Source organism: Paramisgurnus dabryanus, chromosome 13 (genome assembly GCF_030506205.2).
Source record: "Paramisgurnus dabryanus chromosome 13, PD_genome_1.1, whole genome shotgun sequence".
Taxonomy (NCBI): domain Eukaryota; kingdom Metazoa; phylum Chordata; class Actinopteri; order Cypriniformes; family Cobitidae; genus Paramisgurnus; species Paramisgurnus dabryanus.
Window position 1 is genome coordinate 31,401,974 of NC_133349.1, and position 27,614 is coordinate 31,429,587.

Genomic DNA, 27,614 nt, shown 5'->3' on the forward strand with positions numbered 1-27,614 from the left:
AAATGTACACAGATGTTATACACATATTTTTAATACAGTGGAATACTGCATTAAGGGTTAGTATCAAGTCCAATCATATAATAAAAAAAAACATTTAAATCAGCCCCTAATAAAAAAGCCCCACTAATATTAAAAACCTACAGTAGAATCGCTCCTGCACATCCAAGTCTGCGAGAGGCCGCATGGACAAATTCACAACTACTTTTCTGCGCCTTTGAAGGGCACTTGGGGAAGAGGACCCTGCTTAAACTCTTGCTCCAGATAAAAAGAAAATGACGTTGTTTTCATTCTTCAAGTGTATTTTTAGCAGTAACAAAATGAAACCCAATTGTGCAACTTTCTGCACAGAGCTCTGATCTTCGAAGGGAATATACAGTACAGTAGGGCAAAGGGATGATCACTTCCAATTGGAATTCTTCCCATATGTGACAAGGCAAAATCAGTCGGAATGGGCAGAGGCTAATTAATTATGAAATGTTTTTCACAAAAAAAAAAAAAGGTTATTAAGCTTTCGTCTAGTGATCCCGATGCTCCAAAGAGTAATTACACATCTAGAATTATCTACATTTGCACGGGGAAAGTTTTTATGATGCACTGTGATGCTGATGTGATTGTGAACAATTCTACATAGATTTATAAAAATAAAAAAATAGATTTTTACAAAACATAAATTAAAGGGCATATAATAAATATTAATGCACAGTTTTTTTGTAGATATAAAAAATGTTTCCATATAATCCTATGTCCGTCGTAAGCATAGACTGTAAAAAAAGATGGACGACGCCTATTCGCTCTCTTACATTGGTGAAATGTGAAGCCGCCAGTATCCCGATATGACGCTGACATCTTGGGTCTTGAGTCTGCGCAGTAGCAATTTCGGGACCAGTCATGCGCAGTAGTGAGCAGGAAGTAAAGCCGCGAAATCAAAACCCCGCCCTTGCTCTCGCAGAATGCGCATATCACACGATATCACAGCTGTCAATCATGACGTGACACCAACGTTTTTATATCATTAAATAACTAACTAAACACCAACTTATTTTAAAAACAAATTTTGAATTCACATCAGCGTGATAAAAACTACAGTAAATGACAGAAACCAGCTTCGGAAAAAAGATAATTGAAGTGTAAATAAATTTTTTGTTGGTCTCAAGTCCCACTGAATAACATGGGGAGGTGGGGTTTATGACCTATACTGGGACCAGTCACTGGGGGGTGATCGAGACGTTTTGGCTTCACTTTTCAGAGCTTGTGCGGCACGCTTGGTCGTAAGTAAAACGCGTAGGAAAGTCCGAAAGAATATGAAGTGTTGGACTTAATTGATATAAATTGAAAAGATATGTTATTGCTTAACACCCACTGGCACTGACACGTTGTGCCCCATGTGCAGGAGGCATAGCCCACACCTATATTTTTGTCTACAAAATTAATTTCAACCATTTAACCAAACACCTTCAGATTACAAAGCTTTTGACCGGTAGTGTCTATCAATATATTCAAACTGACATGACACATGCTGTCGAGAGAGAGATTTGATTAAGCAGGAAAGTTATTTTGTAGTTTAATATGCTAGTCAAAATTGATTCGTAGCAAATTACTGCACATCGGATGACATCTACACACTACATACCAATAAACATGTTAACCAAGACAAAGGTAAAATATTGGAATGCTTTATTGACTTTGGGGTTTAAATTATGTGATTCAATCTGGCACCAACATTTTACAAATTAATTTAAGTGGTATAAAACCTATGACCTTATCAAATGAATGTGCACACATAGTAAATGCGGAGTGAAAATCAACACAAGAAGAACAAAATCTCTTTCTCACGAGCGGGGAGTGAGACAGGGTTGCTCTCTATTGTTTAATATTTACATTAATGAACTGGCAACCAGTCTGGAGTGATCAACAGTCTCACCCTAAACGTCTCAGAAATCAAATGTTTGCTGCATGCAGATGATCAAGCTTTATATACTGCATGTTCCAGTTGAAAACATCAATGCAATGTGTGTACATTGTGGATTAAATGGATCAGACAATAAAATATAAAGAGTACGGCCCAATAGAACGCAGTAAAGGTACATAAACACTGAGATAGGCATATGTTTATATGTTCTTATTGATGAAAAACAAGCATATCCACATCTATGGTTACTAAGCAACCAAATTTGTTGAAGTGGTTTGTATTTCTGTGTTGATAGTTTTCATCAATTTAATTTCAGACTTTGCTGTAAATCGAGACAGATGACATCATTCTCTTCTCCCAGTTTTGCTGCTCAGGACTTTTTATGACCAGCAATGTAACATTTAATTAATACAAAGAAAAGCACAAAAGCAAAAACAGTTCATATATTTCATAAAAAAGTTGTGAATATATGATAGCAAATCTAAAGTTTCAATGACCATTACTCCGGTCAGAGCCACATATTCTCATACAGTATTCTCATATGCCCAAGAAACATTTCATATTATCATATTATAAATAACTAATAATAACGAAAAATTAAAATACCCCAAGTTAGTATTTTTGTCTTGTTTTCAGTAGAAATATCTAAAAATTCTTAAATCAAGATGCATTTTTTTGATGAGCAAAACGACTTCAGAAAATAAGTCTAGTTTTTAGACAAAAATATACAATTTAAGTGAATTTGTGCTTAAAACAAGCAAAATTATCTGCCAATGGGGTGAGAAAATTTAGCTAAAATTAAGTGTTTAAGAAAAAAGAAAACTTATTTTTAGATTTTTTTTCTCACCCCATTGGCATAAATTCACTTAAATTGTATATTTTTTGTCTAAAAACTACAATTATTTTCTTAGGTCATTTTGCTCATCAAGAAAAAGCATCTTAATTTTTTAGAATTTGTAGATATTTCTGTAAAAAATAGTCAAGTAAAAAAGTCATTTTTTGCAAGGTATATATACAATTTCATGGCAGGAAATACTGTTTATTTAACTTTATGTTATGCTCTAAGTATCAGTTTGAAAGACAATTGGTTAATTAATCGGTTATTGGCATGCACAGCAAACTTAGTCTAGCCTAGAAATCTAGACGCACCCTAGCGGCCGCAATATATATTTGCTGCCAGGGTTTAGTCTAGGCACTCACAATACACTTAACAGCTCCAAAAACCAAAATTTGGTCAGGCCAATCACATCGTGTGTAGCGTCTGTGGGGCGGACTTAACATGATGACGACAGAGCTGCAACGAATGGCTGCTGCTGCTGGCGAACAGCTTTCTTTTGAAGCGGCTTTGGCCGCGACTCTGGAGGACTTAGACTTATGTTTTTCTTTGAGAGAAGAGCAAATAACCCTACTGAAGTCCTTTTTAAGCAAGAAAGATGTGTTTGGAGTTTTGCCGACTGGTTACGGTAACTACGTCACCTTCTTCGTTGCTCTGATTGGTCATAGCGCTATCCTATTGCGTGCAGAGGCATTTTGAGGGACAACCTTATATCCCGCCCCTTGCATTGAGCCGTTTGTGTGAAGAGTTGCCAGACCTTACATCTTGATGTAGGTCTGGCTAACCAGGCTAAACTTAGTCATCAGTATCAGCAAAACCAGGTCTCCCTTTACAGGTAAAACTTTACATTAGGAACTAATCACATAACTCACACATCACCTGGGTTAACCTCAACTCACCTGGGTTTAAAAATCACATCTACTGGAAACTTTAACACTGCAGTGAAGGAACTGAGATAAAGCCATGTCCAATATAGATCCCTGTTAGAATTTGGCTTAAACTATTAGAAACAGTGATTGAACTGATTGCCCTCTATGCCAGTGAGCTGTGGGGTCCAATAACAAATCAAGAAAGATTTCATCACATGGGAAAAACATCCAATTGAGATCCTGCATACAAAACTTTGTAAAAACATCCTTCAAGTGCACCGGCACACAACAAATAATGCATGCAGAGCAGAATTAGGCAAATATCCACTAATAATAAAATGCATGCTTAAAACTTGACAGTTTGTCGCGTGCTCAAAAATCATCCTAAGCTTCTCATCAAATTTCCTGTTCAATCAAATGCACTCTAGACACCGAGGCGTCTGCCCACCACATTATGAAAGACACGGACCCTGATCCTGAAAATCAACTTATTCTTATATGGCAGTGCACTATGTAGGGGATAACAAACAATTTAGACTGTGTAAGTATGCTTCTCATTGGGGTAAATGAAGTCTGATATCACGTCAGTTTCACTATATTGCACACACACAGTGTTCTTCGGTCCAGCGTGATAGCACAGAGCGGATCACATGCACAATATGCCAAAAAACGAAAACGTATCAGACGTGTTTACACAGCAAGATATACTATAAAGTGCTGTGGAGAAGATTAAACAAGCTCACAAGCTGTCAAATGCAACTTTGCTGTACGGACGTCATTTTCTGCCAATTTTCCAAAAATGACAACTTTAAAATGATTTTATTTACCTTTAACTTTCAAGGAGATAATGCATCTTCCTTGTCAAACTGAAAAAATAAATTCACAGCTGTGTAAAGTCTGAGAGTAGGCTATACACTGAGAGAGAATGGAGCTGACGTGTAAATAAGCTACAGTACAAACATACAAAACAGCTTTTTTAAGGACCAGGCACTGATCTGTGTTGCTTTCTCCTTCGAATGTAAACAATTTCTTGCTATTTTGTACATGCAAAGGTCATCCACGCATGAGCTCTGTATGGTCTGAATTGAATGTTGTGGACGCAGAGGGAGACCCACATTTCACACGTGGGGTGGTACAGGTGAAATATGTGTACAGATGTGAAACTAATGTTCATCCAAACAGTTTTTGTCACTATTCACTTTTTTGTAAAAAAAAAAAAACATAGTTAAAGGAGTCCATACATTTTAAAATCAAGCAATAAAGTTGGCAACACTGCCTCTCATTATGTGAGCAAGTAAACCCCACCCACTGATTAACATAGAATTTGCATACAAGTTGACTTTGAAAATGAAAACGAAGATGCATTATCACATAGAAAATTAAAATAACACATAACATATTTTTCTATAATGAAATAGTTAATCTGGCTTAAATTTTTGATTTAATCATTTCATGCATTTAAAATTGACAGAAACTGTGCCACAACTAAAATTTTAATGGCTTTTCTAAAAAGGGGAAGGGACTTCTTAATAGTTCTGTACTAACTTCCTGTTGCAGTTCAAATGATGTCACCACATCAAATAATGCTGCACTTTTCAAGGCACTACAATTGGACTTATGTATTTATATTGTGGGTAAATTTGTATTTACTTTACATTTTGCTGATTTATTGTCCTTTCCTTATGGTGTCTTAAAACAATGGAGGGAGAAATAAGAGTTTATTAAAAATTGTGCATTATCACTACACAGTATATGATCTCCAAAGCTCTTTTCTTATTGAATCTAATAAATGTTAACAGTACTATGGAGAAACACATGTATGGATTTCTTAAATAGGAACATTTCAGACTTTTCAGAATGTTACAAACAAGTCGGTGTCCTCAAAGTACGTATGTGAAGTTCTAGCTCAAAATATCATATAGTTCATTTTTACAGCATATTAAAATTGCCACTTTGTAGGTGTGAGCAAAATGTGCAGTTTTGGGTGTGTCCTTTAAAATGCAAATGAGCTGATCTCTGCACTAAATGGCAGTACCGTGGTTGGATAGTGCAGATTAAGGGGGTGATATTATCCCCTTTTGACATCACAAGGGGAGCCAGATTTCAATTACCTATTTTTTCACATGCTTGAAAAGAATGGTTTACCAAAACTAAGTTACTGGGTTGATCTTATTCACATTTTTTAGGTTGATAGAAGCACTAGGGACCAATTTATCATGATATGTCCCCAGGTACACACCACAAGATAATCAGGCAAATTTTGGGCAGATTTTCCGCCTTTTGACAATCCTTGGTAAAGTCCTGATCTTCTTTGTGGTTAAACCGATTTTCCTATCAGATTTTCCTGTGGTGTGCGGTGCGTTAAGATCACCCAAATTTGCTCGAAAGGACATCAGGGCCGCTCCAAATGCAAATATTCAACATTTTGAATATTTACAATCAGAAATCTGTTGTGTAGGGAAAACCCTGAGGACAAACGAGCACACCGCTGTAGATTTTCATTTGAAAGATGAAACCATAACAACTACATGGCACAGCAGGCACAGTCCAAAGTAAGATGGACATCAGAGATGTAAAAAAGCAGTACATTGTATTAATACAATTTCTTTATGCCCGTTGTTCGGCATGTTTGTTTACTGTAAAGTCACGTTTGGCTGCCAGAGACATGGCAATGTTTGTAAAGTTAATCTGATGGTGTGTGTGGTGTGCTGTCATGACCACATAGCAGTTTACTAAAAAGAAGGTTTTGAACAACTGACTTTGATTTGGCGTTCGCTCGCCGCCATCTTGCCAGTCAAGATTTATCGATCTCCGAATGCAACGCAAGGAGGGAGGAGAGTTAAGATGGATAGCTCCTAAAGCATAGTTCCATATAAATGCACGGATAATTCGTTGTTTTGTCGCAAGTGAAAAACAATATTGACCTTCTAGTTGAAAAAGGAGCCTCATATGAGATTCATTTATTCACATTCGGAAATCGATTATTAACGTCTGGCAGAGATGACGAACGGACACCCATAATAGCCAAAGTCAGTTGTACAAAACCTTTCTTTTGAGTAAACTCTGTGTACAAAAACAATGTTCTCAATGCTCGCGTTCATGTGTAGAGATCCAAGTGATACTTCAAGCAAAGTTTCATGTTGTGTCGAGCCTTCTTAGTGTTGTAAAATAGTGGTAGTTCGGCTGGAAAAAAACAGTGGACAGCTGCTGGAAGAATGCATCAGGGATCGAGTAGGCATCACATCCTAACCCAGATGGCAATGAGTCGGCGGACCACCGGCGGTGCTCTGGAGGCAGTAAGCGTCATAAGGGCGTAATCGCAAACAGGTTTGACGGCGGATCGCCGGCAGCAGACGCTTTTGCATAAATTAAGCAGTCGGTCCGCCGGCATGCAAATCGCAAGAAAGGGGAGTGACGTATTCGGCGGCAAACGTTTCATCCCCGCCAGCGGGACAAGAAGTCCTGCGGATATTTTTTGCTATCTGGGAACCAAGATATATTTTTAAAGTAGCGTTTCTTTTCATGACATTCGAGGTGCGACATGTTGTCTTTTGTAGCCCTTTGTATCCGTAAGAATTATAGACAGTAAAAGATAAGAAGTCTGTAAATCGTAGCAAGCTAGCCAATGCTTGTCAGTAGCCTAATAATATTCGGTAGGTCCTCAAGATGGCGGCATGACGTGAAGGTCACATGACTGATTTCCATCTATAGGAACAAATGTATTAAATAGTCATTTTCTTTCTTATCATGTCTGTGGTCTCTCACATTTTTAAAATCTGATAAGATAAAAAAAATCTTTTGGTGTGGCCCTAGCTTTATTAAAGGATTTTGTGTGGTCAGGTTCAGCAGTCCAGTTATTAGGGATGGGCTCGATTGCTCGAGTACTCGAATGTGGCATCGGGTCTGGAAATGCGTGTTTGACGTCGTGTCGAGCTACGCAGATGGACGTATGACATCAGTAACATTACCATGCGTGATTCAAAAACAAACAGATAATTCCGCACCCGCGCCACAGAAACCCGCCGATCCACGCAATGCGCGGCAGCCCGCCAGCCCGCGAAGCCGGCCACACCTCACATCACTGAGGCACTATGGTTTGAAAGGATGCCGCAATTTTCGGAAATACAGTCAGTCAGGTGCAAAATGTACAGCGCCGTCAAAAGTTCAATGGGTTATCATCTCATATTCAAACATCAAATGTCAAGAGATACCAGAGAGCCATACGAGCATTACCATTACATCTTGACTGAGGTAAGAGGACGACACGACACAGCTAAACGCTAAAAATGATAGCAAAACACTTAAAGCTGCTTAATGTTATGAAGCTTGAGCTTTGACTGGACGTGTTTAAAAGTGCGCTGTTTATGATGCACATCCACAAAGGGAGTTAAACTTTTTTTTTTAGATAACTTAGTTGAAAACTTAGTTGAAGTCTTGCATTTTATGCAGATAGATGCACATTGTACATTTATGTTGTATATAGGCTTAATATTATGCAAAGTGTGTCATAAAGAAAGCGTTTCGGTTTGTGTTTATTAACCCTTTAGTTTCACTTCATCACGCAGCTTTTCCTGTTAGAGGTTTCTGTTAAAAACATTTAATTCATTAGAAATCTAGTTGTTCTGTCATAGTTTCTTTGAAATTAAGTTTTATTTGAGTATTTTTAATAAAAATATTTTCATTTTCACCATGACGTCCCGCCCCCAGTTAATCGAGTACTCGTTCTTCAGACCTATGGATTAATCGAAATGAAAAAATGACATAAATGCACATCTCTATTCTCTACCAGTTATCTGATTTTGCCATTGGCTCCCTTGAGCCAGTCTGCCAGATGCCCAAAATCTTACCATCTTACCACACACAAAATGTGCCAGACTTCACATAAGATTTACATGGAGTAATCATTTACCTACTGTTCCAGAAATAACAATGAAATCTCAATAATTTGTATTATTTAACTGTGCGGTCAATGCCGGTATTCAGTTGACTTTTTCAACTCTTAGCCAGTTTGAGGCATGCATCTGAATGTACAGATAAGTATAGGGCATGGTTTCAAAGTCAGATTCTTTTTAAAGAACTTTCCTTCAAATATTCAAAGTGCTCAACTGGTAGAGCATTGAGTAACATGTTCAATACATGCAGACAAAATGTATAGCTTAAATCCTAGCTAAGTCACTTTAGATAAAAGCATCTGCCAAATACATAAAATGTCAATGTAAACATGTTAAAGCATTGTTGAGATATGCACTCAATCAAAATGAGTTCATTGCTTTGTTACGTGTAAACAGTTTGCAATGACAAAATGCTTTGTACAGTACAGATAGATAAGAAAAAGTAAAAATCACATCTAATAAAAAAGATCCTCACTGGACAAAGACCATTTTGGCTCACATTCTCTTAATAAAAAGCAGGAAAAAGAAGTTTGTAATATACTATATTTCACTTGAAACTGTCCCAGAGTCATTTTGTTCTCAATAAACCTGTCTGAACAAGACAGCACAGGGCTCGAAAATAAGGACAGCCTGATGGCCTGGGGCCAGTTGACAGATAGGACCCGTACAGCACAGTCATAAAAGTTTTCACGTGTTTTGAGAACATGCTTATTTAAATATTTAATCAAAGAAGACAGATGTCAATACACTAAATGCTGTTTAAGAAGATTCATGTGTATGCATACCAAACACACAATGACCTACATCTCAACACAGCGTGCATATACGTGCAAATAGTTCAGACTGCTGGCAAAAACTAGTTTAGTTGCCCTGTGTTATAATCTTATTTATTACGGTTATGGGTCAGAAACAATAAAGAACATAATCAGGCCTGTTTTCTTGTGATTTTTGATGGGGCAAGTGAACATTTTGGCAGGGTTAGTAAAAATAAATTGCCCCTGCAGCAACTTTCATTGTCAAAGTCAAGCCTGAATACGGGGACCAGGAAATAACATTTAAAATATACTCCGCTTAAAAACTACCATCAAAGTTCAAACATCCGAACTTCACTGAACTTAACAAGAAGTTCATTCACGTACAGAAGCAGTCTCACATCAAAAGGGCAGTTTACAGCTTTATTGATCAAATAATACTGAGATCACTCCAATGGTTTCATTAATATAGGGGCTGTAACAGGAATACATAACACTAGATCCGTTATTTTCTAACAAACCTGACAATGCTGTAGATAGACATGAACTTCTATTAAACCTGGAAACATTCCTTTAAAAATACGTTCTGATCTGTGATTTAAATATTAGCATCACCTCTGACAACACAAATTTAGTGTTCAATAAGGTTATTTGCAAAGGCATGTATTCAATGTCATTTTACAGTACAGTTGTTACTGTGGCAACAAGAAAATAAGATGAAGTGCAATGATCTAAGCTACAGAAACTGATGAGACCTTCAACAGAAGGACTGTAAATAGTTGATGAATCAGATATTGGGATAGTTATGTCTGTAATGGGCAGATACTGATCGGTGCATATACGATGTCAGGATAGGCATACACAGGCTGGCCTGATGTTTGGGGTAGGTGTGCATGTATTGGGGTGATGTAAGGGTAGGTGTGCACAGACTGGCCTGATGTTAAGGTGGGTGTGCGCGTACTGGTGTGATGTTTGGTAAAGTCTGCATAGTCGTAGGTGTGGGTAATGGCGCTTTTCCATTGCATAGTACACAGGGGGGCAGGGATTCATATTTTATTGAAGCTTCCCCGGGCACCGCCACTGCTTAGCGAACCCCCACCTGCTGTTAGCATTCCATTGACTACCATTCATTTTGGTGTCACTTTGACAGTGAATAACTTTACATCTTAGGCATTTAAAGACTCCATTTGTCTATTTATTATTACTAAAGAAACACGAAAATGTATAAAAGGCTCTATTACCATATATTTTACGTTATGGCCCAGTAGAAGCAATTTTTGGTAAAAATAGGTTAACGATTGAATCATAACCTGTGACTCTCTGTCGCACAGTAAAGAAATTTACTGTATGGACAGGAAGAAAAGCTCGTAGGCAATATTTTACTGCCTATGAGGCGATCGGGTGGACGTGGAGGCACAAAGTCAAGGGAGACTATTAATCAGAATACTTCCCAAAATTTGCTCCTGTTCACACTCGCCATTTCTGGAAGATTCAGATTTCTTGTGGCACGGCTATTAGAAGACTTACAATTGTCGGACAGGTTGCTCACGTAACATCTACGTCATTAAGCTCAGTTTGAGTCTGCGCAGTACGCTCGACCCCCAGGAAGTGCGTGCTTCGCAATTGACTTCACTTGTCTCCGTTGAATCCAATGGGGTCGCTGTGTCCATTTCTTTTACTGTCTATGATAGTACCTCATGGGTCAGGTGAGCTCACTTTTGAAGGCTTGCCAATGGATACAGTATGTAGTACCTCATAGTTTTTAAGTAACACCATGGTTGAGATTGCAAGCGAGCTGAGCTGATACTAAAACATGAGGTGGAAACACTGTAGATCACTGATTGGTCTGAGAGAATCGTCACTACCAGTGTCATTGATAAACCCAAGATTAGCTTTACCTTCATGCTTGCGCTGTCTCGAGCAAACCTGTTGTGATCTGGGCTTTGCTGTAAGTTCCCAAACTCCCTTTTAGGGTTGGAAAACATCCACAGGCTGAGAATCAGGAACACCATACCAGTGTTTTCCAGACTTGCATTTTTGCAACTTAAATGAGGCTCAGTGGAGCGTGTCGACGGACGCTGTCTGTACAGAAACTGTCATGTGAGATAACCAGATGTGCAAACATGTATTTGTGGTGGCCAATTTTGATTTTGTGGTGGACTGACACATGAATGTATGGGAAACACTGCATTCCAATGATGCTCCCTCTTTTGTATGATGTCATCGCAGTAGGCAGCACAAATATAACACACCTATGATAATAAACTCAATGGAAAAGCAAGCTGAGCCACAGTAAGGTTAACTGACACGACCTAATCCATGGGGTACTATGAAATGGAAAAGCGCCATAAGTGTGTTTGGCTGCGCCTGAAACCGCCTACTTCCATACTATATAGTAGGCAAAAGCAGCAGGCGATGCGAGTAGTATGTCTGAATTATAGTATTCCGAAAACAGTAGGCAAAAAGTACCCGGATCACCTATTACTTCCAGCAAGATCCCAAAGTGTTCCTTCGATGGCCCTTTTGCCATCCCGTGAGGAGAGGAATTATCTAATGAAGAAGATTTCTATTCAAAAATGTCCAAAAGCGATAACGTGGCACTATTCAAATGCAAATACATATATTAAACAGCTGTCCCTTATGCTTAAATTGTGTAGTTTAACGTCATTCCAGTTAAAGACTTGTTTTGATGACGTATGTCACGTGATGCATCAACATACTGATTCAACCTATTGTCACAGTGCACGCTATGTGTGTATGTGTGTATACCAAGCATGCCGCACAACCCCTGAAAAGTGTAGCCAAAAAGTTTCGATCCCCCCAGTGACTGGTCCCAGTATGGGTCATAAACCCCGCCTCCCCCATCTTATTCAATGGGACTTGAGATCAACTAAACAATTTAATGACACATCAATTATCTTTTTTCCAAAGCTGGTTTCTGTCATATACTGTAGTTTTTATCAGGCTGATGTAAATTCAAGTGTCTGTATTTGAACAACTTTGTTTTTAGTTAGTTAGTTATTTAATGCTATAAAAACAGTGGTGTCACGTCATGATTGACAGCTGTGACACAGCGGGGCCTTGATTTTGCGGCTTTACATCCTGCTCACTACTGCGCAGGACAGTGACAGTCTATGTCAGGGTTTCCCAAATCTTACACTGGAGGGCCGGAGCACTGCAGAGTTTAGCTAAAACCCTGATCAAACACACCTGAGCAAGATAATCAATGTCTTCATGATCACTAGAAAATCACAGGTGGGTAAGTTTGATAAAGGTTGGCGCTCCGGCCCTCCAGGGTAAGATTTGGGGAACCCTGGTCTATGGTGTGTACTGGTTTAATGTCAAGGTGGGTGTGCACATACTTGGATAACAATGGGGCACACATAAAAAGTGTGTGTGTGTGTGTGGGTGTGAGAGAGACAGAGAGAGAGAGAGAGAGAGAGAGAGAGAGACCAAAAGTTGAATGTGAAATATGTAAATGAGGCCGAGAGTGAATGGAGAGATAAATGAGAATAAAGCAAGAATAAGAAAAAAAGAGAAAGAAGAAAAGCATGTGCTGTGAAGAAAGAAAAGTCACAATAAATAATTAAATGGTTAGGTTGTAACTTGTTTTTCACTTCAGGCATCACTGAGATATACAATGACATCTGATGCTATCCACCAGTCAATATCTAATGACCGCCTCGTGGGTCTTGATAAGATAGACCTTATGCTTCCTATGCCATTCACTAAAATACACTGTAAAAACAATATCCCCTTTCTGAGCCCTGCAAGCTAAACTGTAGGGTCTGCTGGTAATGACCACTTCTTTATCCTGTCTCAGCATCTACCAGACACCTCGGAGACATTCTCAAAACTGTAAAAATAAAAACAATACTTGATATTTTCCCAGCTTACTACTGCAGAGATAGTCATTTTCCTAAACATCTAGTGCACATGGACGTCATTGTTAAAAAGTCAGAAGGCTGAGGGGCAGTAAAGCACTTTATTTAGCCTAAGAGAAGGTATGAGGGTGCCTTATTACTCCTAACAACCCACCTGCTTCAAATCTCTTCATTTTTGCTTTGTCTGCTCTGCTGTTGGCAAGTACAGCGAAGACACTAAACTGATACGGTCAGAGCTTTTAGTGTGAGAGCATGAAGATCATTTCATCGCATTTACTCCTCACACCACCTGACCTCATGGACTCTTCCCGTTCTTTACAATCCTCTTAATACGATACTCATCTCTACACTCTTGCCTTAACAATTAACTGCTACTAAATGTCTCCACATCTCTATTAATACACAAAAAAATTAAAACACCACAAACTGTATATGTAAGGAATGAACAGCCAGATGTTGGAGGTAGAAAATATGTGACCGGTGCTGGGAAAATGAGTCTCAATGAGCAAATATTCAAAAATATTTTGACATTCTTCAAAAAAACCATCAAAAATTATGTATGATTTGTTGAAATCTGACAAAAAAATGACAGAGCTACACCTGCTTGAAGTTGATAAGAGTCAGCAAAGTTAATTTTGAGAAAAATCCAGTTAAAGATGAACTCTTTCGCCGCCATTGACAAGTTATCTCGTCAATTAAGAGAAAACGCTTCCCTGCCAATGACGAGAATTTCAGGCTTTCCGCAATACCGCTATTATACACCAGGTGTATACTTTTTTAACATGGAAGTATTGCCCTATGGCAAGCGGCTGCATGTCCGTGTCTGTTTTAAAGATCGCTCTGAATGGGATCTCTATGAAAAGTCAGTCACAAAAATGGACTTATCTCAGCTTTTTGCTCAAAATGTGGTGTTTTTGCAGAAACCTACCCATATTCAAGAGCTGATTACAAAAGAACCACTGAAGGTAGGATGAAACGTTTTTTTTTTTTTTTTTTTGAAAGCAGAGGGTCTGTTCTTTCATTTGGTATATTGTATGTTTATATATTTGAAGAAGAACATTTTCTGGAAGGCATTAAACTTTTGTGAAAATCATGAAAAACGCTGGCACTGGCTGGCAACTTTTTTAAAACACGCTGGCGGCGAAAGAGTTAGAAGCAAAATCACACTAATTATATAATAAAATCACTGGTAAAACTAACAGATTTGGTAAACAGAGTCAAAAACAATATCTATAGGAGATATATATGTTTCGACTCATTTTTCCAGGGCAGATCACATACCAAACCCTCAGTATTCCAATAAAAGGTATTTATTGATAGAGGTTAAATGGCATGACTTGTTAGACACACATTTATTGTACACTCACCTAAAGGATTATTAGGAACACCATACTAATACTGCGTTTGACCCTCTTTCGTCTTCAGAACTGCCTTAATTCTACGTGGCATTGATTCAACAAGGTGTTGAAAGCATTCTTTAGAAATGTGAGCCAATATTGATAGGATAGCATCTTGCAGTTGATGGAGATTTGTGGGATTCACATCCAGCGCACATAGCTCTTGTTCCACCACATCCTAAAGATGCTCTATTGGGTTGAGATCTGGTGACTGTGGGGCTCATTTTAGTACAGTGAACTCATTGTCATGTTCAAGAAACCAATGAAATTATTTGAGCTTTGTGACATGGTGCATTATCCTGCTGAAAGAAGCCATCAGAGGATGAGTACATGGTGGTCATAAAGGGATGGACATGGTCAGAAACAATGCTCAGGTAGGCCGTGGCATTTAAACAATGCCCAATTGGCACTAATGGGCCTAAAGTGTGCCAAGTAAGGTTTAATCCCGAGAAACGGGATTCCTGGGAAATCTTATCAAGACTATTTCCCGATTCCCGGGAAAAGTTATGACGGGAAATTTATATATGTATATTTTTTAAATGTGCGCGTCTATTGTTGTCTTACTGTAATGTTGAATTCAATGATGCATTAGTAGCTTAGAAATCCATGCGGCAGCAACTGTAATAATTGGTACTTTTTGCAGCAGTAAGGCAGGCCTAGTTTAATCTCCGAGTACTAATGATGTCTGCGGCCAGCTTTGTATGGGAGTATTTTAAAAGAGTGGATAATGAAAACGCAAAGTGCATGTGTTGTGACCGGCAGTGTTGGGAACGTTACTTTAAAAAAGTAATTAGTTATAGTTACTAATTACTTCTCACAAATAGTAACTGAGTTAGTAACTCCGTTACAGTATTATAAAAGTAATTAATTACCAGGAAAAGTAATTACTGCGTTACTTAAAAAAAAAAAAAATATTTCAAATAACTTGAATGCCCCTAACAAAATTAAATATGTTAAATTAATAAAATGGATACTAAAGAGAAATCACTAATTTTGTGGCAGCATGTGACGATGTGAGGTGCTTTATTAGATCAGAATTACTTGCCACAGACGTGGAGAGACTTTTTCTTCATGGGCATAAGTTGCACATTACACAAACATTCTTGCCTTTCACCTCAACAAGGGAAAAGTAGTGCTTTATACTTCGTGTTTGCGACCGCTACCTTTGAGCTTGTTGTACTTGCCCTGTCGCCGGTGTTTTCGGAGTGATTGATGCGCGATGACCGGGCTGCATGTCAGTCGCACAGTCAGCAGCCGCACCGCTGCTCGTTGAGAAGACAAAACGACGCGTATTTTCATGTCAGTCTACAAAAGTCTCCAACCACGCCAGAAAAGATAGCTAGATTTGTCCTATAAAGTCGCTAAAGTGATAGAAAGTTGCTAAATCTAGCGACAAAGTGACCAAGTTGCTCAGACTTTTTAACACTGCTGCTCGCTCCTCTGACTTGGACTGCGCGTGTGGGCGGGCCTTTTTGTGAACTCTGCCTCTGGTTGGCTACCGATGGAAATTAAGCCAATCATCATTCGTTATGTTTCTCACAACACACACAAGAGAAAAACGGTGTTTGGCTGAGAGAGTGAGAATACGCGGCTGAAAATCACTACAGTAAGATCAATTTTAGTAACGCGCCGCATTTTAATGTCAGTAACGATAACGGCGTTATAACGGGGGAAACAGTAATTTATTTGATTACTCGTTACTGAAAAATATAACGCAGTTACTAACGCCAATAACTTATAACGCCGTTATTCCCATCACTGGTGACCGGGTTATCAGGTGTTCCAGGGATCGACGAGCGGATTGCGCAGACATTTAGAATCTCAGCATGAGAAAGTTCCTGAAGAAAGCCCATCGACATCGACAGTTAAACGTTTGATATTTATTTAAAAGAGAAATATACCTGCCCTAATGAAGAAATTGTTGCTTAACTTCAAGTGATTATTCCTCAGTTATTCTTAATTATAGTTTTATAATTTTAAAGATTTTCAGAAGTCACAATCCACCTGGCATTTCGCTACGGCAGGCTGTCACGCACGCAGCTCACTTGACCTGCAGCAGAATAGATCATTGCAAAAAACGTTGTTAAAATGGACATAAACTGTGTTTCTTGCCCTAATAGTGATACAAATAATATAAAACATGTTGGGAACGCATATTTGAATGATATCGATACATTACTTGTGAAAAAAAAGCTATTTCCCGGGATTCCCAAGGCATGATGGATCCATGTTCTCAATTCTGTTTACGCCAAATTCTGACTCTACCATCTGAATGTCTCAACAGAAATCGAGACTAATGAGACCAGGCAACATTTTTCCAGTCTTCAACTGTCCAATTATGTTGAGCTTGTGCAAATTGTAGCCTCTTTTTCCTATTTGTAGTGGAGATGAGTGGTACCCGGTGGGGTCTTCTGCTGTTGTAGCCCATCCGCCTCAAGGTTGTGCGTGTTGTGGCTTCACAAATGCTTTGCTGCATACCTCGGTTGTAACGAGTGGTTATTTCAGTCATAGTTGCTCTTCTATCAGCTTGAATCAATCGGCCCATTCTCCTCTGACCTCTAGCATCAACAAGGCATTTTCACCCACAGGACTGCTGCATACTGGATGTTTTTCCCTATTCACACCATTCTTTGTAAACCCTAGAAATGGTTGTGTATGAAAATCCCAGTAACTGACCTGTTTGTGAAATACTCAGACCGACCCGTCTGGCACAAACCATGCAACGCTTAAAATTGCTTAAATCACCTTTCTTTCCCATTCTGACATTCAGTTTGGAGTTCAGGAGATTGTCTTGACCAGGACCACACCCCTAAATGCATTGAAGCAACTGCCATGTGATTGGTTGATTAGATAATTGCATTAATGAGAAACTGAACAGGTGTTCCTAATAATCCTTACGGTGAGTGTATATTTAAGCATATAATCACACCACCATTTCACATCCTCACAACTGCCCTAGTAGTTTCCTCCTCTGCAGTGTAAATTTAGACAGATAACAATGAGATGGCGACGCAGAACATTCATCAGAACCGCACTGAATTCCATATGCAATATGAACTCTGTGACTATACCTGCACCTAAACACGGACGATAACTCGTACATTAAACATCAACCAGCTGTAGTTTTACTAAAAGTGTTTCTGGGTGTTTCTTTGCCTTGCGACAGTGTTCAAGAGGGGTTGGGATAAGAGTAAGGGCCTGTGATCTTTACTACTTGTCACATACAGGTAAACACACTTCCATCCTAAAACTCCTGGCCTGAAACCGTGTAGGCTGCACAATTGCAAATGGATGTCTCAGCTGTACAATCCTATTGATCGAGGAGACAAGACAAACGCTCTGTTGGAGCTGTTGGCTGTACACCTAAATTTAGGTCAAGACAATAATGTACAGATTTTGGACAGATGGACTGCAAAAGGGTTTGAAAGTAATGGTAAATAGTCTATGGTAATTTTTTACAATCATATCAAGGGGGTTTAGATCAGAATGACAGTTAATATTAAGCCAAAGAAAATGGCATACCTTCTACTGTATGCATATTTTGTTTGATATGTATGTAGGGCTGGGCGATAATTCGATAACGATAATTTTACCGATATAAACGTTTTCGATAAAACGATAAGGACAGTTCGATAAGTGATCGATAATGTTTAAGCACTGTGCGTAATGTTGCGCGAGCACTTCCGGATGCGGCACGCGCTCTTGGTTTACAATCCCAGTGACAGTCAGACTTGCAGGAGTGGAAGATGAGGCAAGTTATTCATTTATTAGTAGAGCCCTATGATTTTCGCGATGCGGATAACGCGGACGGAATCACGGAATCCAAATGCGCGGAAACATTTTCTTGTGTGTAATGTTGGATGCGCAAACAGGGTTCGTCAAACACAGCAGACACGGGTGCGTGCAGTATACTGTACTTTCATTCAGCGTCCGCCTTGCGCACGCACACGTCTGCACAGCTTTAAAAGTATATTTACAGGACATTCACAAATTCAGGAAACTGAGGAAAAGCAGCAGATCCACCACTGCAGTGAATATAGTGTTTGGGTATGTGCGCTCCCACAGCAACGTGACACTCTTGACATCCATTTATCAGCGTGTATAGCTCGTATATGTATAACACACGCGTGATCACTGAACTAAGTTTTCTTTCTTGTTTAAGTGAACATAAACAGCTGTAACTCAGTATATTGAAACTTAAAGCAGTCTGTCTTGGGTCTTAAAGTGACAGTAGTCTGCTGCTTTTGTGTCAGAAATGTGTTGATTTCATAACAAATAGATTTACATTTAATACAGATGCATTAAAACAAGATTTTAGTTTTTGTATTTGTCATGTTCTGAATAAAAAGTAGTTTAAAACCATTATTAACTGTCTGGTTTTTACAATTTTCATTCAGGAGCAAAAATCTGCCTTTAAATTTGACAGGAGTAAAGATTTGTTATTTATCATGATAATTATCGATATCGACTGATATGGAAAACATTTTCTCGATAATTTTTTGGGTCATATCGCCCAGCCCTATATGTATGATTTATTTTACTATACCTGTTATTAACTCGACAATCCAAAGTTGACACAGCTTTTGATGTTGCTGCCCCAAAACTCTGAAAGTTTAACCCTTACTCCATCGCTCAGTGTTTTTAGATCAAACTTAAACCCTTGCATTTAAGTGATGCTGTCTACTGTACTTTTGATGTTTTTTAATATGTGTATATGTTTTTCTTCCCCTTTTAATTTTTGATCTCTGTTACTTCTTTATTGTATTGCACTTTCAATCAACAATGGTTGTGTTAAAGTTGTGATATATAAATAAACTAACTTGACTTTCTTTATTCTTCAGTGTTAACAAGAGGTAGATTCATGTATTGATTAAGTATTTTGATGTAATAACACATAAATACATACATTTATTATGAGCAATTCAGATCTACCCTATTTGAACACAAATTCAAACATTACTAATTAATCTCTTAAAGGTGCAGTGTGTAACTTTTAAAAAGGATCTCTTGACAAAAATGCTATATAATATACATAACTATATTATCAATGGTGTATAAAGACCTTACATAGTAAACAGTAATGTTTTTATTACCTTAAAAAGAGCCATTTGCGGGTTCCCTAACATGGAAGTCGCCATTTTGCGCCGCCAGTGGCCCTAAACAGTCAAACTTCTCTACAACCGCGTTTCTTCACTATGGTGTCGATGTGTTTGTCCTGTGTCAGCTACCGTAGCTTCTCTGTGTGTACGGGGTGAGCGGTGGACTCACCACTAGATGCTGCTAAAATCTACACACTGCACCTTTAACAGCTGTTATAGCTGATTCATGCTCATTCTTTGTCTTATACATACATTCTTTTTTTAAAGGCCTGGTTTAGAGTTGACCGATCAGGGATTAGTAAAAGTCAGTGATGCATGTGTGTTTGTGTCGGTTAATAAAGGTTGTGTACCTGAGTTCGGAGGATTTCTCCTTTGGTCAGCTGCATGTCTCCCGTCAGCTCTTTGACAAGGATGCCCAGAGGCTCCAATCGCTTACTGAAGTAATTAGTCATCTCAGCAGCCAGGGCCTTCATCGGAGCCACATATACTATCTGTAGAGACAGGACAAGCTCGTGATAAATGAGAAAACACCGTGGGCACCATTTGTTCCCTGGCAACCACCACAAATAACAATTTACAAAGAAATATGAAGCCGGCTGCCTAAAGTGAGCGAGTTTAATGGTGATGTATGAAGACTGTCTATCATCGTTGACTGTGACGCGCACGCACATGAAAATAAGCCTCGTGAGACGCCGCATCCGCTTACACCTTACAAACGATGGTAAAACTTCCTGACGCAAATGTACCGCTCAAGTCTATCCGTGCTTGACTTAAGCAATACAAATGCGACAGGTGAAGTTGTACCCAAGGAGTTAGGCCTGGTGCAGAGATGACTTATGGTCTCGCCAGAAAGCTAAACAGCCCATTCGACGCATGCAGAATAAATGCATACCTTGAACTGGTCCTTGCGGATGACACCTCCGGGCTGCAGGTGTTGACGGATCTCGTGCAGTACGGTGAGCATGGCGATGTTGGTCTTGCCAGCCCCAGTGGGAGCGCAGATGAGCAAGTTCTCATTAGTGTTGTAAGCAGTCTCGAACACTATAGACTGGATTCGGTTTAACTTCTTCATTCCCTTGAACACCAACTGACCAATCTGTAGACACACAGAAGCAAAAACACCGAGATCAATACCATTAAGCGAAACACATAAATGAAAAACTATTCATCACAATGTGTTGGTGATGCTTTCATAATCGAAAACCAGGCTAGTTTTATAAAAAAAAAACAAGAAATGTTGGAGCACCACAGCATGACATTTTCTACAGTAAAAGACTTTGACTAAAATGCATTGTTTGACGTCTCAATATTGTATCAGCCAATTTGGATTTGATTGATGAATTAGGTATAATTGAAATTGTCAAAATCTAAGCACACATCCACAGAAAGAGTTTGAATGAACACAGTCACAGTCTGTGACCAATCCATATAAAAATTAAGAGATCAAGCATATACTGGAAAATAGGCAAGACGATTTCTAGCATGATGTGTGCTACTTACACCTAAAATAAACTCTTAAGAGGATAAACAAATCATAACTACTACAGGTTTGTCATTGGGGAAGATTTGGAGCTAGTTTTGGATAGATCTGTGTCATGCTGTTTACTAATGACCAATGTGTTATAATCATACAGCAACAGGACAACTGTTCACATCTGCTTTATATTAAATCCCCAAAAATAAATGAACAACATGACAAACAACAGATAATTGTCAGTAATTTCAGTGTTGCATATTGTGCAGCATACAGATTCATGCTTTAAAATTAAAGTCAAATTGCATCTTTCAAAAATATCAGCAATTTATATTGGTCACTGTGTCAAAGTATTATTATCTCATCCTACACAACAACACAGCACTGTACCAAACCTTTATGATCTCAAGATCATCATAAGAATTTCAATGTGCGCTTGATGACTTAAAGGGATTTCCATTTTCTTAAAAGAAAAATCCAGTTAATTTACTCACCACCATGTCATCCAAAATGTTGATGTCTTTCTTTGTTCAGTCGAGAAGAAAGTATGTTTTTTGAGGAAACATTGCAGGATTTTTCTCATTTTAATGGACTTTAATAGAGCCCAACATTTAATACTTAACACTTAACGTTTTTTTTTCAACAGAGTTTCAAAGGACTCTAAACGATCCCAAACAAGGCATAAGGTCTTATGTAGCGAAACAATTGTCATTTTTGACAAGAAAAATAAAAAAGCACTTTTAAACCACAACTTCTCGTCTAGATCCGGTCGTGATGTGCCAGCGTGAACCAACCCGCTATACATCATGAAGTCAAGAGGTCACAGAGGACGAACGCGAAACTACGCCCCAGTGTTGAGAACGAGGAGTGTTCCTACATTGTTGTATGTCAACTGATACTAATGAATGTCTTTGTGTCAGTTTATTGTTTACAATGTTCCACAAATGTGCGTTTTATATATGTAACACGTGACCTCCCTACGACACAACGCATTTACGTTAGGTCACGCAGGACAGGACCTAGACGAAAAGTTGTGGTTTAAAAGAGCATATTTTTTATTTTTATTGTCAAAAATGACAATGGTTTCGCTAGATAAGACCCTTATGCCTTGTTTGGGATCGTTTATAGTCCTTTGAAACTCCATTGATAAAAACTGTTAAGTGTTGAGTTAAGTATTAAATGTTGGGCTCTATTAAAGTCCATTAAAATGAGAAAAATCCTGCAATGTTTTCATCAAAAAACATAATTTCTTCTAGAGTGAACAAAGAAAGACATCAACATTTTGGATGACATGGTGGCGAGTAAATTATCTGGATTTTTTTTAAGAAAATTGACTATTCCTTTAAAGGTTCCGTAGAATGTAAAACTTTCTTTACGTAGGCATAGATGAATGATAAGAGTTCTTCTTATGTAAACCTCATGCATGCAAAAAATCGCTGGAAAACTGATCTCAACATAACACCAACTGTGACGGTACAGTCCAGATGTACAACCCAACATTAAATGACACATTAAATTATTACAATGTTGTTATTGCTTGTGAGTTAGCGCGGTATGCTAGTTAATGCTATATGCGAGCGTTTGGCCGAAGTTCTACTGTTGATGTTACAAATACATTTCGCAGGACCATACTAAAAAATAAACACAAACATGCTCTGAGAAACAGCCAATCAGAGCAGAGCTCAACATTATTATTCATGACTAGGGTCGGGCAATACAGCCTCAACATTTTTATTATATCATGATATTTAAAGAATTTTTGCGGTAATGATATTTATGACGGTATAAAAAAATTATGGAAAAGGAAGGGCAATTTCCATCCAATGAACTGTCATTGATGACAGACTTCATAATTCAAAGTCTAAATCCATTGTCAGAAATAGCCTTAAAGTGCAAAAGTAGTGACACAATCACACAGTCAAATGTAAAAAAAGTACAAACTAGAGATGAAATGGTATGAATATTTTGCATCACAATGACACTACCACAGATTTTTCGTAATTTTCACAGATCCCAGTAATTTAAGTCATTAGCTAACTATTTAACATTTTGATTTTAACATGATTTTACATGTAAGTGCACTTTTGTTTGCATAAACATCAAATAAATAACATTAACATTAATTATGGCACATTTGGGTTTGTGAGATAATGCTCATATAGTCCAGATAAAAATCAAGTGAATAAATCAGATTTTCATATAAACACAGAAGAAATCAATAAGGCATCTGTCTATTGTGAGAAATAGGGGTGTACTTTAGGACCCTGGAGTGGACGATGCGCCCACGCCTCGCGGCACTCGCTGAAGAAACAAACAGGGTAAAACGGAGCTTTAAACTCATCACATCGCATAACTTAATGGAAAATGAATAGAAAAGATGGATCTGTCTAATTAAATATTAAGTAAACGTGCGTCAGTACAACCAGAATGTGAACTTTTTTTGGATTTAAATTCAGTCAGTAAAGTAAGTCACTGCCATCACAGTGGTATGAGTTGGTTGTGTTTTCCCTATATAACAACTACTAAACATTTTAGTTTAACAGTGACTAAAGTAATTTGCACAGCGATGCTCGGTTGAGTCATTAGTTTACTTTTTGGCCGCACATCACCCGCTGCTGCTAGTATCTCCTCCTCGCGAACTGCTTGGTTGTACTCGCTTTGCTGATATGCTGTTCTTGCTCTCAGCTGTTGTTGCTGTGCGCTTTAGGGAATGTAAATGCACCATACGTCATCATGTCGCTATATCATTGATATCATGATATGACATTTTTTATCATGTAAAAAATTATACCCTATTATCGTGAACGATATGATAAGGGGTGGTGATGGCGCAGTGGATAAGACACACGCCTTTGGTGTGACAGACCCGGGTTCGAATTCACTGTGACACACCATTGTGTCCCTGAGAAAGACACTTAACCCCTGCTCCAGAGGCGACCTCTGACATATATAGCAATTGTAAGTCGCTTCGGATAAAAGTGTCAGCTAAATGAATAAATGTAAATGATATGGCACACCCCTATTCATGACCCTTTTAATGAGGGGAATAATACACAATTTCACAGCAGTAAAGTCTTTATTATAAATTTTGCTCAATGTAGCAAGCAAGACAATGTGTGTGTTTTACACGGTTCCATGTGTGATGAAGCCATTTACTGCACAGACTCAGGTTTCAGTTTGTCTTTAAGACACTCATCTGTGATTTCTTCTGAATGAATAAATGACTGTAAGACACGTGGCCTAAAATGTCATTTCCAATTCACTAAAGAGTATATTTCTACATGCTACAACCTCCAAACCAGCTTAACCAGAATTCAGAAGCTGCAACAGTTTTATACTGTATTTAAATGTCGATTCTATTGATTAAGTTTAAATAACACATTTAAACTCAAAAAAGTCTGATTAAAGTATGTGCTACTCTGAGAAGAACATATCGTATGAAGATTGTGTAGAGCTCAGTTAGGAAACACTTCTTGACAGCAACCCGAACTATGGAGAGTGAGACGCTCACATGATGTCACAAGCTGTCAATCAATGCTGGTCACCTTTGCAGTGACATCACACTGTGATTGACAGCCATCTGCCTTAGACAGATCTGACAAGACATAAAAACACTGGGTGCACTGCTGCTGAGTGCACTTTTTTTCACTACTGTCCTCATTAAAGTTGAGCACCAAGTTATGAATTTATGACATCAATGTGAGCAGGAAAGTCCATTTAAAGGACATTGAGTAAAAGAAATCCAGAAATGTTTGATTTGTTTGTCCTACATTTACAACTGTCTGCATCTCTTACTACTGTAATGTCATGTGCTTCAGGATTTATTAACAGTGCAAGTTTTACATGAAACAATTAAACGGAAAGAGAGAGAGAGAGAGAGAGAGAGAGAGAGAGAGAGAGAGAGAGAGAGAGAGAGAGAGAGAGAGAGAGAGTAATGCCTAACAGATTACTCCAAATGGGACAAACATCCAATGGAATCCCTGCATGCTGAATTCTGTAGAAATATTTTAAGAGTTCAGAGAAGAACACCTACTAATGCATGCAGGGCTGAATTAGGCAGATATCCCCTAATAATACACATCCAAAAACGCTCCCTTAAATTCTGGTCACACTTAAACTCAAGTCCCCCGAACACACTTCAATATGAAGCCCTTAAAACTCAAGAGAAGAGACCTAAAACCAGTCCCATCTGTCAACTGGCTCTAAAACTCCAGACCAGCACTAACGAACGCAAACAAACCACGATAAACCAAATCATTAAAGAAAGTCAAACTTTATATTTGGATCATTGGGATAATGAAAGTAAAAACCAAAGTAAACTAGAATGCTATCGGGCACTAAACAGAAAATACAGTCTGTCAGAATATCTCTCCACAGTTAGAGATGTAAAGCAGAGACGAGTCCTCACTAAATACAGACTCAGTGATCACAGTCTGGCAATAGAGAAAGGCCGACATAGACAAACATGGCTCCCAAAAGAAGAGCGAATCTGTGTCCATTGTGACAGTGGTGAGATCGAGACAGAGACACACTTTCTCCTTTACTGTGGTAAATATAAAGAGCTTAGAGAAAAACACTTTGACAAAATCTCAAAGCTCATACCAGAGTTTCATAACTCTTCAGATTCAGATCAAATGAAGATGTTACTGGGGGAAGACAGACACCCATCAGCTGCTGCTAAATTCATTTATCAGTTACACACCATCAGAAATAATCCACAGCCCTGATCTTGTACAGTATTTTTATTTTACCTCTCATCTGCCCCCATAAATGTACATTTGTATACTTCATATGTTTATATTTCAAAGTCAACTTTATATTGTAAATATCCTCTGATTCTATTTTATTTTATTTGCAGTAGTACTTCATCCATCACCCAGCACCTTAGCTTAATTGCACCTTAATGTTTGTTAATATTGTGTTATTGTATGTTTCTCGTTTTATGTATAATGCTTTGGCAATATTGTAAGTGACACAATCATGCCAATAAAGTTCTTTAAATTGAAATTGAAAATTGAGAGAGAGAGAGAGAGAGAGAGAGAGAGAGAGAGAGAGAGAGAGAGAGAGAGAGAGAGAGAGAGAGAGAGAGAGAGAGAAAAAGAGAAACAGGCTGTTTTTTGAGAGAGAGAGTTATTATACAGCATTGATCTCAGAACAGAAAATTCAAACAAATAAAAAATTGACACTTTGGAGTACAGCAGTGAGACTGCATGACTATTATCTTGTGGATGGACAGAGCTACGGACTGAATTACACAGAGAAAATATGTTTAAAATAGCATTCTTGATGTTAAATATATCAAATATTCTGTGTCACTTAAAGAAACACAAGAAAGATGCATTTAAAGAGTAAAGGGGGTCAATTTTAATTTCACACAGTCTATGTGAAGAGCGCTTCAAATCTGACATTTATGAAGTTTTATTCACAGTTAGGATGCTGCCTAAGAAGATAACTGCAGTTTTAAAAAAGAGCTCTTATCTTCCAATTCAAGACTTCTCTTAGCCCATATGTGCCAATTACAAAAACACATACAAACCCGATTTATATATATATATATATATATATATATATATATATATATATATATATATATATATATATATATATATATATATATATATATATAAAAGATATCTAATAATTTATATCTTTAATGGTTGATTGAGACTCAGTTGCGTCTACGAATGAGTTCCACATTATTTATGCATGATTAATTTGGCACACTGAGGTCAAGCAGTGCTCAATGAAACTATTGAAAACTATTTAAAACAAAAACACTAGTCTATTTAATACTATATATATATATATATATATATATATATATATATATATATATATATATATATATATATATATATATATATATATAAAACCAGAGGTCGACCAATAAGGTTTTTAACTAAAACCGATAACGTTGGTCCAATAAATGATTAATTGACCGATAGTTATTAAAGCAGAGAAAAATATGGCTATATTAGGGTTTCCCGCAGCACATTTCAGTTCAGGCGGCCCGCCTAAGCTTGGAAACCCTACCGCCTTAACTAGGTCGTCCAAAAACAAATTAGCTGCACAAAAGGCCGTCAAGTGCATCTCAGAGAATAGCGTGGACGCGCTTCACATCGCGAGCGGGGACGCGCGCCACACGGCCAACATGAGATAAAGACGTGGTCCATCATGTCTGGAGGATAGCCAGTTGATTAAACACGTGTCCATGAGAACTGTAAGTGGACTTATGTTTTGGGTTTATTTAAGCCTGTTATTGTATTCGTCTATAGTTCTTGCAATTTTAAAGTAAGTTAGCTGGTGATTTTGTTGTTTGAGCAACCTGATAAAGTTTCACGTGCCTGTTGATTAGATATAATTGTTGAGCGCTCTGCTCACGTTATTTATGTGCATTATCTACATGCTACAGTAGTTACACTCCTTTAAGATAATGTAATTAATAGTGGGAAATGATCAGTTTTTGTGCCATCTATCATCGTTCGCCTAACGTTCTACAACAT

The 27,614-nt window shown here is 38.1% G+C and overlaps 1 protein-coding gene across 1 annotated transcript in view; it reads right to left on the minus strand.

Annotated features, from left to right (window-relative positions):
• ascc3 (activating signal cointegrator 1 complex subunit 3) overlaps positions 1–27,614 on the minus strand; it is a 294,060-nt gene that overhangs the window by 163,205 nt on the left and 103,241 nt on the right. The window contains exons 9-10 of the mRNA XM_065246358.2: positions 20,530–20,733; positions 19,988–20,128 (exon numbers count right to left, since the gene is read on the minus strand). Coding sequence (XP_065102430.2) covers positions 19,988–20,128; positions 20,530–20,733 — 345 coding nt within the window. The remainder of the gene's footprint in view (positions 1–19,987; positions 20,129–20,529; positions 20,734–27,614) is intronic.